General features: G+C 32.0%; 1 protein-coding gene across 21 annotated transcripts in view; it reads left to right on the top strand.

Annotated features, from left to right (window-relative positions):
• The first annotated feature begins 2301 nt into the window (after positions 1 to 2301).
• Positions 2302 to 12150, top strand: part of LOC143231324 (uncharacterized) — a 196480-nt gene continuing 186631 nt past the window's right edge. For 5 of the 21 annotated variants that reach the window (XR_013016882.1, XR_013016880.1, XR_013016884.1 and 2 more), the window contains exons 1-4: positions 2309 to 2841; positions 6653 to 6726; positions 9032 to 9086; positions 9149 to 9486. Coding sequence is in view for 8 of the 21 variants with exons in the window: in XM_076465880.1 (XP_076321995.1) it covers positions 2773 to 2841; positions 6653 to 6726; positions 8926 to 8954; positions 9061 to 9086; positions 9149 to 9274 (324 nt within the window). In the remaining 13 variants the exon portion in view is untranslated. Of the gene's footprint in view, positions 2842 to 6652; positions 6727 to 8925; positions 8955 to 8998; positions 10518 to 12150 lie in introns of those variants that run through there. The other 16 variants (XR_013016888.1, XM_076465880.1, XM_076465927.1 and 13 more) reach the window with 16 other exon arrangements.

A 12150-nucleotide genomic window follows, 5' to 3' on the forward strand; every position in this document is an offset into this window, starting at 1 on the left:
GGTTTCAACTCAATGTATTTTCATAATTAATAATAAATAAGGATTTACAATGCTAAAGTTAAGGGTTCGATTTCCCCTCGGTTGGTACAGCGGATATCCCTTTGTAGCTTTGCTATATGAAAAACGCAAATTTTGGTAATTAAAGGCCCGGAATGGCCAGATGTGTTGAGGCATTCGACGTGTAATCTGAGGGTCGCAGGTTCGAATCCCCATCACACCAAACATGTTCGCCCTTTCAGCCGTGGGGGGCATTATAACGTGACGGTCAATCCCACTATTCGTTGGTAAAAGAGTAGCCCAAGAGTTGGCTGTGGGTGGTGATGACTAGCTGCCTTCCCTCTAGTCTTACACTCACATCAAAATTAAAGATATGCTCAGTAACAGATATAGTTAATCAAATAAGCTCTTCAAACTTTCTTATTTCAAATGATAAGAATGTATCGTTTCATCGCTTGGATGTGAAAAGTGGCTAAACAATGTCTCTGAATACCAGAACTTACTGTGTGTTTGTAACAAAAGAAACATTTTTCTGCTATAACACTGTAGCATTTTGTAATTTCAATATTTTCACAGACGATTAAAGAAATCATTCAACACTTTTGATTTTTTAAAATTATTTGTTCTATGACTTGTAAAGAAAACAACAAAACCTTTCTAATTTCTAACATAAGGTTATCTCGTTTTCTGACTTCACGGAATGTCTAATGTCATTAATTGTGTAATGCTATTGATTAAATTTATTCATATCTATGTATGTATTTAGTTATTGTATATAATAATAATAAATCAAAAATTATTTCGTAATGATAAATTTATATCTGCAGACAAAAAATTTGATTTTCAACATTTTAACACTGCAGGCTTAACGCGGAAACAATGGCGGTGAGCTGTATGTTGGTAGTTGGAAAGGTGATTTCATGGATTTTGGAAAATTAATGTACAATCATTAAATATATATCGAACTTATAACACTTTACATAAATTGTAGTAAAAATGGATGGAATCCGATCCATAATTTAAAGTTTTTTTTTACTTCTAAACACTACCAAAATCGATTCTTATAAGCATTTACCTTCCAAGAAATGAGTGATGAAAATTGGTTTTTGTGCTTTTATCTCCCAGTTTCTTGTGTATTCAATAACGCACTTATACACACCGGTATCAGAAAAATCAAATTTATAAATCATCAAATCTCCCGTGGCTTTGTTTACCCGAATTTTATTATCGTCTGTTGATATTCCACCGTAGGGGCCAAACCAATAATACTGGAAAACATCCATGGTATATCTTTTGATTCCAATGCCGTCAGGGACACACGGAATCACCTGTGGGGCGCCAAGTACAATATTTTCAGGCTTAAGTTTGATGTGTGCAGGCATTGCTATTATTACAGCATAGAATGCCATAAAATCAATGTTTTGAAAAGAACTTCACCATCTCTATATCTTAAAATCTGCTTGCAGTAGTAGCTTTAACTTTTTACAAAATGTCTCCTAATTATCTGTGTTGCTAAGATACTGTTTCATTGTTAATATTATAAATATTGTAAGCACGTAAGAACAAACAATATGATATAAAAGTTACGGAGTTCCGGATTAAACACTAAAAGCTGATAAAAGTTATGGAGTTACGTATTAAACGCTAAAAGCTGACAAAGTACAGAAACTAAAAGGTGTGAAATTTATGATGAGGCTACAGAAACCACAATTCCATCTTTACACAGCTTTGATTTGAATTTAAAATATATAAATTCAAAAATGTGTGAAAAAAACGTCTAGTGGTTACGTTATTTTTATCACAAAATAAGATATTGTTGTTTCGCATCATGCTTAGAGGCAACAAAGAAACACCACAACAATATATCATAAAAGTTACGGAGTTACGGATTAAACGCTAAAAGCTGACAAATTACAGAAACTAAAAGGTGTGAAATTTATGATGAGGCAACAGAAACCACAGTTCCATTTTTAAAGAGCTTTGATTTGAATTTAAAATATACAAATTGATACGTGTGAAAAAACATCTAATGTTTACGTTATTTTATTACAAAATAAGACATTGTTGTTTCACAATAATACTTGCTAAATAATCACAATTATTGTTGTGAAAATAGTTTAAACAACTCGCCTGGCAGGTAAATTACATATACGGAATTTAAAAAGTTTCTATTCTTCCCTTAAGTTTCCCAAATTTGAGTTAAAATATTAAAAATAAAAGCATCATAAACAAACTGTTTACATACTGGTTGGAACAGAATTATAAGAAAAAGAAATTTATTTATTTTCTCCCATGAAGATACCTAGGGGGCTGAATATAAAAATCGTATAGTTAATAACAGCATAGGCCTAATATCAATGTCTTCTCTCAAGTACAATGAATTGTGATTACACTCTATCAGTTTAGAAAACGTCTTCACCGTAAGATTCGTTGCTGTGACAAGCTGCTTATATAAATATTGTTCTTATTGTGTTTGATCGTCGGCAATGGATAGGACAAGGTATAGTTGATATAATATTGTACATGTTTGTTTTTGAAAAATTCGTGAGTGCTTACGAAGCACGTGAGGTACATATAGCCCAGAGTGCCGGTTTTGTAACTATGGCTGGAGGTGCAAGCAACCCTGTTAATGGAATTATTTGCAATTATTCAGTGAGAGACTGGTCAATCTGTGAGTCAGCCACTTTCTCTTGAAGTTATTCATCTCATGAACAATCTGAACCTGTTCATTCCGAGAAAGATTTTTATAGCCTTTTTCCACCACAGGATTTTCTCATGTTTCCCTGTACACCTCCTGCAGAGTCAGCTCGGTCTAATATTGCGTATTTAGGTATGATTTCTCAGGTATGTGATGTTTTATCCCTTTTTATGAATTCCTACAATCCTCATCCTTTTTGTTGTATGATAGTTCTCAGTTCTTCTTTACCATATTTAGTTTTCCCACTTTCTTTGGATATTAGGGTTCATACAAAGCAATTTACTTCATAATTGGTTGAGAGTTCCAGCATGTCTTGCTTCCTATGTGCTGTGGATAGTTTGTTTGACGAACCATCAAGTAGCCTATCCGTTTTAAGACTCACAGGTGTTGGAATCTATTTTGCCAATTTGGGAGTACCCCCTGACTTCCAGTGCTTTTAACCCATGCCTCTGTCTTATCCTTACTTTTGTGGTATTTATCTACCATACATTTACTTTCAGATACTCTGTACAAAAGTCCTGAGGTTTATGAGGAACAGCCTCTCCTTTGTTACTTCTAAGATGACTCATTTTTCATTCTCTACTCTCACCTTGCATACATAATTTTTCTGTTGTTGAAACGTACTGGGTCAAAATGCAGCCTTCTGTCAGATTTATTTGCTGCCCACTTAGGAAATCATGTGTAGCTCTGTTTCTTAGTATATTTTCAAACGTATTCCAGACCCTTTGGAATTGCATGCTAGGAACACTCTATCCTTTCGTTTTTGGTAGCTCATTTGCCACAGTTGGAATCAAGACAAGCCCCTATTCCTGTTTCCCATCCTAGTGCTTCCCAGCTTTTACCTGTTCCTCTTTCCAGGTGTTTTTTCAGTGTAGATCATCATAGTATCAACAGTACCAGTTGATAACTGGATGGGAGCTCAGTTATGTGACTTTCTTCCCTTTTGGCAGTGTTTCACCACAGATTGGTGGATTATTTGGACATGTCCTATGCTTCCTTTACCTTCCTCTTTTTATCACAGATATCCATTTCTTTCCTTCCTCAGAATCCCATTAACAGCCAGCTTCTGTTGGAGGTAGTTCAAGACCTTCTGTCCAACAGAACATTGAATCTGGAAATCATCTCTTTCACAGTTTCTATTCCAGCTGTTTGTTGTTGTTATTAAAACTGAAGACTGGCTGTCTGTCATAGTCTTTCAATCAGTTTCTAAGTCTCCTTTTTTTGTTTTATAATATAGAGTAAAAGCAAAAAACATAAGTTTTTGCACATTGTAGTGAATATGTTTGACTTCCTCCTTCAATTATACTTTATCTTATTGTGGAGGCAGGGCTGAATTATTTATTAGGCACAGTGCCTGGGGCCTATGAAAACTATAGGTCCATGAAAAGTTTCCTTAAAAGTTAATTTTTGGTTTAACTTATATGGCTGGTAGGGCCAACAAACAATAGGTGCCTACGTCCTACAATCGCCTTGATACAGCATGGTGGAGGAACTTGGGATTGTTGTGGTTCTTTCCCTTCAAATAACATCTTCAGAATAAGCTACACAAAAGACACTCATACACATTTTTCAATCCAGGACATCAGGTTTTCTAAGTTGATATACCATTTTCTATTCTTAACATACTCTCTCTTCAGGAGTCAGGTGTTTGATATCCCTTCTGGTCTCATTAATTTCAGGTGAAGATGGTATGATCCTCATTCTACACCCACCCTCTCTATCTGTGTCAGTTTCCAGCAGCACAGATTTTGGATGTAGTTGTCAAGTACAGTCCATCATGTCCTAGCCACTTTGTGTCTGGGGACACTTCCATTTTTTCCCCAATACTAATTGGATTTACTTCTCGGTTTTTTGTCTACCAGAATATACAACACATTTCCAAGATTGGTGAATAGTATGGCTGATTTAGAAGTAGTGTAGTCTCCCACATCATATCTACATATCTAATTCTTTAGACATAAGGTGTGCCCTTTGTACTCTTTCAAAGGGTGCTTCTTTTCTTCCCTTGCACCAATTCAGTGTGTGATTCTATCTGATTATACAAGCACAGCTAATGTACCATATTAGAAGTTAGTTTTTCGATACATAAAATGTACTTCCTCTCCACTGAAAATGAGTGATTCAATTCTCCATTAAAACTCAAAACAGTAATTTGATAGAACTGAATAGAGGAAGTCGCACGTATAATGAATGTATAGCACTTTCCTTTGTGGAGGATTATCCACGATAATTTGCACGAGGGACATTAAAATGAGTCATTTCCAAAGGAAGGGAGGAAAAAGGCTTGTGGCATGTTTTTCTTTCTTTTTTTTCACATAGAGGGCAGCACTAAATGAGACTAGTTATATGAAATACATTTTCTGTATAGGAAACATAACTTTCACTGTTGCCCTGCTTAATATCTTATTTTGTTGAAAATCACCTATATTTTCATGAAAATTGGGATCATCTAGAAATTTTTCCTTCTCTCTAGTATGTTTTCTTGGCCTCCAAATTAACAAGGTGCCTTATATCCAATTTTATATTGTAAGCCTTGATATGGATATATCATCCAGTTGTAAAAGAGACCCAAGGCATCTCTCAGCCCTAACTTGTTAATTTAGAGGCCAAAAAAACATCCTGGACGGAGGGAAAAATTTCTAAAAGACCCGAAAAGATTAAAGTCAGTGAGTTTAGTACAAAGGTAGATAAAAAAAGATTGAAGTAGGTGATGCAACTTTGAACATTTTACAGTTTTAAGTCAGCTTTATCATACTAATAAGATATAGTGTATAATGTAAGCCAGTAGTGAAAAGGAAAGGATGGTTTTCTGTGGACAAATATTTAGTCCCATCTTTTTAAGTAAGGTGTACTTTTTCTGAATTCAGCTTGACAGTGAGGATGAATCACATATATTAACCTGGTTTAGCTTGTTTTATTCAGTTGTTATAGTAGTGAGGTACAATGTATGTATAATGTAAATACTGTGGTTCTTGGGACACAAACAGCACAATATAAAGATAGACGTTAATATAATAACAGTTTCATTATTTGACTATTTTCCATATATTGCAACAAAGGTATTTCTGTTGAATTAGACAATGACTGAAATTTTGCATTTAGCAAACACATTATGCTATGATCTTTTTATGGATGATTTATGGACAAAATTGAAAGTGCTTTTGTTGTTATTTTTTAAAGCTTTTAACATCTGGGGAAATAAGGTTAACACAGTATATGCAAATCAAGAAATTTTAAGAGTTTGGAAAATTTGTACCTTATGGACCATCACACTTTAATGTTATTACCTTAAAATTGAAACTGTTTATTTAAACCACATCTGAAACATAAAACCATTTTTATCAAAACCTAATTTCAAAGATACCCAAGAATAATTAACTTCTTAAAGTTTTAGGTCAATTAGGAATTGTATTTTTTTAATTAGATTTAGTTCTCTCTGAAGAGATTTATTTTTGTTGTTGATTAATTAATGAAATTCTTATTGTAGTTTTGTTCTTATTTATTTTTCAGTTGTGTAAATAATCAGAATACTTAATAGTCTTACACAGTATTATTTGTTTAAGGGTTCATTTATCTTTTAAGAACAACTTTCAGGTTTCCTGCTGCCCTTGGAACTATTTCATTGTAAATCATGTTCAGTTTTGATGGCCATAATAATGCATTATTATGAAAATACTTCTTTCATTGTAGTAAGTTTCTACAAACGTTGATGAGGTCAATCTTATTCCACACATTTTGATACACTTTTCACACAATCTCCACTGCATTTGGATGTTGGCTTTCTAGACTATGTTTAAGAAGATCAAAGACAAAAACGAAACAGCATTTTATGCTTCAATAAAACTGAATTGTGTTGGCAATCCAAATATTTTATGTTAAGGCCTTTAAAACAAATACAGATAATAATTATTCATTAATGGATATAAACTAAACTGAGTTCTTTTTTGTCTTCAATAGTGTTTGCTAATTCATAACCTGTTAGAAGGTTTGAAGAAGGTGCACTCCAGATGTGCTTTGCTGATTTTAGGCAAGTTAGTAAACCTTTACAAAACTCTACTATTTAAGTTCATATTAAAAGATATTACAAGTAATGTAAGCATTGCTTTTGGACTAAATACATTTTATGTGGTTGCTGTACAATAGTCATTAATATTGTATATGTATGTAACATAGACATATATTATGTATATAGATATGTAATTAACAGTTACATTATGGAAGACATTAAACCTTGAAGAATGATATATGCTCATAGGAAGAAAAGTATGCAACTCTCATGAAATGCCTTTCAAAAATGAAACTAGTTAATGAAATTATTTCCTTAAAACTTGATAACAAACTTTCATTAAAGTAAGTAGTTTCAGCAAAAGTTTTATTTTGTAAATATTTTTTTGATTTTTTTGATAAAAATTCATTATTTAATGTAGTTATTTACACTTGGACTCTGAGTAGTTCACATGCAAAGTAATTTTTACATAAAGTATAAAAATAATATGTTTTAACTTACTGTTTCTACATTTCATTTGCATAACCTCTAGAACCTCATAAATGAACATCAATTGTTGTTTTTTAAGGTAAATATTTGTACTTTTTTTTCTCTTTTATGCACCGTATTACTAACTCTATTTGTCATCATCAACAGAGAGTGCAGGGAAATGTTTTTAAAATTAACAAAAATGTGTACATACCTTTTACATCTTTATAGAAATTTATTAGTATAGTCATCTTTTTCACATATTCATAATTTAATGTCTTTATCTTTTCATTTATAGTTTATTTTTAACTCTCCTTTAAAATTCATTGTCACTATTTATTCTGATATGTTAACTGATACCAATAGGCCTTTTATGAAGAAGTTATTTTGAGAAATTCCCCACATAGGTGTGTTGCCAAAACAGGATGGCTGTTATAGATACCATCTTGTTTATAAAGCTTTCACAATCTGTGTAACAAGTTAAGCTTATAAAAACAATTAAATCACTCAAATAGGATTTTTAAAACATAAATTATACATAGTCAACTAAAATATAAAAATTAGATTTAAGTACAATTCAACTGTCTCTAACTATAGCATTTTGAGGTAACAAACCACTGTAAGTGCTGTAGACAATAGTACTGCAGGCTGTTACTTCGACTTCAGTACAAAAACTGTACACCAATTTCATATTAACTGTTGGTGGAGTGGAGTGTAAACTGAGCTCTTTATAACATCTTTGTACACTTGTATTAACTAATTACTTGTACGTCATAAATTTGTTTCCAAAGTATAGAAGATTGGCATAGCACCCATAAAAGGCTGTAAAATCTATTTCTCTTTTGCAGTGGATTCAGTTCTAAGACTGCATATATCGTATGTCTCAAAAGGACATGTGAAAATACATTGGTATCTAGACAGTTGTATGCATTGTGAGCTTATGTGTTTACAGTCAGTTTCTGTTAAATTGGAGATTTTTTTTATATAACTTGGATCATGTGACAAGCAAACTATGTGAGCAAAATATTTATTTTAAATGTTTCTGTTGTAACAAAGAATTAAAACTTGGACAACATAAACATTAAATTATATACTATAATGTTAATTTCATTCACATGCATGGATTGTAAAGATGTTTAGTTAAATTTTGCACATAATTCAGTAACTTGCATATAAATTAATTTTAAAATTATGCTGTTCTGATCAGATAAACAGATATGACTTTCAGTGTTATTTTGTTTATCAACACTACTCATCATTGAGTTTCTGATGTGAGTACTTAAGACTATGTCATTTAAATGCTTCTGTGTGCATTTTAATCTGGAATTTTTGCCCGTTGGCTTCAGTCAAGAACACTTTTATATATCTGGGAACCAAATATATACACGAGATTTACATTCATTGTCAGTGACATCCGTCAATGTATTTATGGCATTTGTACTCGTGATTATAAATGTCACATATATGTTTGTAATTGATACATTTTTTGTTGACTTCGCTCTCTTGAACTTCGAGTAATCCAGTTACATGTCTTATCACAGCTGTATGTGAGAGTGACTTATTTTGTCATGTAATTCTTGGAATTGTGATTTCTTCATGAAGTTATTTGCTTTTATTCTCTTTTTTTTATTATTTTTTCTGTTGACTAAATCACTGGACTTTTCTACAGGCTTTAAAAGAATTTCAAAGTAATTGTTAGTCAGATTGTTTATTTCTGTTATAAATATACTAATTTATATGTATTGTGTTTACTAAGATGCTCCCCACTCTACCATGAGAAAGAAGGTGGACTAATTTATGATGTTCCCCACTCTACCATGAGAAGGAAGGTGGACTAATTTATATGTATTGTGTTTGCTAAGATGCTCCCCACTCTACCATGGGAAAGAAGGTGGACTAATTTATATGTATTGTGTCACTAAGATACTCTCCACTTTACCATGAGGAAGAAGGTGGACTAATTTATATGTATTGTGTTTACTAAGATACTCCCCACTCTACCATGGGAAAAAAAAGTGGACAACTTTATATGTACTGTATCTGCTAAGATGTCCCTCCCCCCAACATGGGAAAGAAGGTGGACCAGCCAGGATATCTACAATTAAAAATGTCATTTTACACCCAACGTCGTGACCCGTACTTTCAAGATAGGAAAAAGAGTGTACCTAGTTATTTACACGTTATCCCACAAGTGCGTTCCTCCAAGAAGAGAAGTCACACTCCGAGGGCATCTTGTGGACACTTTCCGAGGACTGCTCATCTAGGTTCCCCCACCAAGTCAACATGAGCTTCTCAATGTGATTCCTGTTATTTTTAGGTAAGATATCGTGTCAAAGTTGATGTTTTCTTACACTGAAAATATATTTCCCATTGATACTTTACTCTCCTCACACTTCTGGTACTTCTTTTCTGTCAACTTTGAAGATTGTGTTCTACAGTAAATAGGAAGCCAGCTTCCAGCTTTGATAGTAGAGTATGTTTCAGTGAAGCGTTGTGCTTGTTTATTTACATGCTACAACGCAGATGAACCATTGTTGAAACGTGCGGTAGATGAGAATTTCAAGGCTAGTGGAACCAAAAATATTTTCGCATATTGAAGGCTGCACTGAACAATAATAGCTGTTATGTGAGAACAAAAAGATATTCTATCGAAAATAGTATGAAACTAGATATTTTAGACTATGTACAATAATCTGGTATAATCTTCTATGAGTATATAGTTTTAAATATTTTTCAAAACGATGCCTAAAAAAACATTTTGCGAATCTTATTACATTGTCCTTCCAAAATAAAGTGTGTGTCTGCCAATCAAACATTTCTAATACTCTGAATTCAACCAATTATTGTGGCAACAAACAGAAATATCTGTTCTCCTTCGTTTATTCTTATAGTTTCCATTAACACTTGAACCAGTAATTTCAAGTTATCTCAGATAATTATGCTGCAGTATATTTGGTAGAATTCTGTAAATCAAAACAAACCATTAACTATGAATATAAATATGTAAAAAAAAAACTCAAAATTTTACATGACAAATAATAATGTAATAATATCTGAAATCAATATTTAAATAAAATCACGACTATTAACTTTATATCCAGTACAAAAAATCTGAATAAAAATATTAGTAAATAATTTGTTGAAAAATATATTGTGAAATAAACATATTTCCAAGTATAACATTAAATAAAATTAAATTATATTATGTGTGTGTTATTTCTGTAGTAAAGCCATATCTGGCTATCTGTTAACTGAGAATAATTTAAACCATGATTTTAACGTTGTAACTCTGTACAATAAGTGCTGTACCATATGGGGAATGAATTATATTAAAATATATGAAGCATAGTATTTGTTATATAATGGTAACGAAATGCTAGGATTAAATGTGTTCAAATTATCTGTATGTAACTGGAACCTGAAGTTGGTAAACATCTCAGATAGAATACGAAACAGAATTTTTCAAACAATCCGTTTTAAAGGTCTCTTTATCTCTTTGTGTGTAGTGTTTCAACAAATGACTTTAATGTCCTTAAACATAAAATTAATTGTTCATTAGACAAAATTCTATATTAATTTGAATGATTGGTATATTTTGGTGTTATTAATCAAACTTTCTGAACCTATATTCCTTATACCAACAACTACAAGAAGTAATGATTGAGTATTTCTGTCATGTTAAGAACCACTCAACCATAACATACCGTTACGTCACATGTTGATGTATGAATCAGTGTTATTAATTCATAACATGTTGGTGTAGCTTTTCATTCTCAACATAAACAGGAGACAGATGAACGGACACCACGGTTCACAGTATGTTGTATAAAACGTAGTAGATAATGTTATCTGTCCAATCTGGATTGGATTTCCTTTTTTCTTTGTGACTTAACACTCAATGGATGTCACAAAATTATAAATTACAAAGTATTTCTGAGTAAAACTGTTCATACAGACTTAGAATTATTTCTTGCTTACAGTTTAATATTTAATATAAACGTTTGCACTCTACATCTGAAAGTTACTCACAAGTCGTGGTCGTTGTTCAGGTCAAATTCTGTAATATCATAAAAAGGTAAGATAAAAAGATTGCAGTAAGTAAACCACTAAGAAAATTGTACGAAAAACAAGACATTAATATTTAGTATGTGAAGAAATGATAATTAGTTAACAACTACAATCATAGGATTTAGGATTTGGAGTCAAAAAATCAATAGGTTGGTTGTCTACTGGAGAAACTCGTTCACATTTAAAGAAACATGAAAGTCTGGATTGGTTTTAATTCTTGACATATACTGAATGAATGATTCACAATTATAAGGTCTAAAGTATTTATGAATAAAACTGTTAGTATACATTTATCATTATGTTTTACTTAAAGTTTAAAATATAATATGTGGGTGTGCACTCAACATGTGAAAGGTGCTTACAAGTTGGTGTTGGATAAGAAAAACAGTTAAGATAAAAATAGGATAAAAATACAGATCAATATGGTGATAGGTAACCGCTTTTTATAACTCACAAATTATGTTTTAGTTCCAGATTAAGTTTAACCCCATATCATACAGAAGGGAATTCTTTTGACTAAAGACATCCAAATTTATCTTTGTTCAAGGCTTGTCCATATTTTCACCCAAGAAAACTGCATGGCCTGATGTACTGAGAAAGCCGAACGCCATCTAGTAGTAAGAACTAATAAAATACAGGATTGTTCATGAAAACACACAGAAATGTTTGGTGACACATGGTTTTCGTTTATACGCTAACATAGTGAAGAAACAGGACACGAAAGATAAAATATAAATATTCTTTGTAGGGATGACACTGATCTGGAATTCATACTTAAAGAAACCATCTACATCAAACAACTTTAACCAACACCAAATATCATGTAGTCTTCATTAAAATCATTCCATTTAAAATATGAAGATTTTTTTTTTTTTTAGTTATTAACTTTCTATATATTTTAGTTTTGATTAAA

This window comes from Tachypleus tridentatus, chromosome 1, assembly GCF_004210375.1.
Source record: "Tachypleus tridentatus isolate NWPU-2018 chromosome 1, ASM421037v1, whole genome shotgun sequence".
NCBI classification, from domain to species: domain Eukaryota; kingdom Metazoa; phylum Arthropoda; class Merostomata; order Xiphosura; family Limulidae; genus Tachypleus; species Tachypleus tridentatus.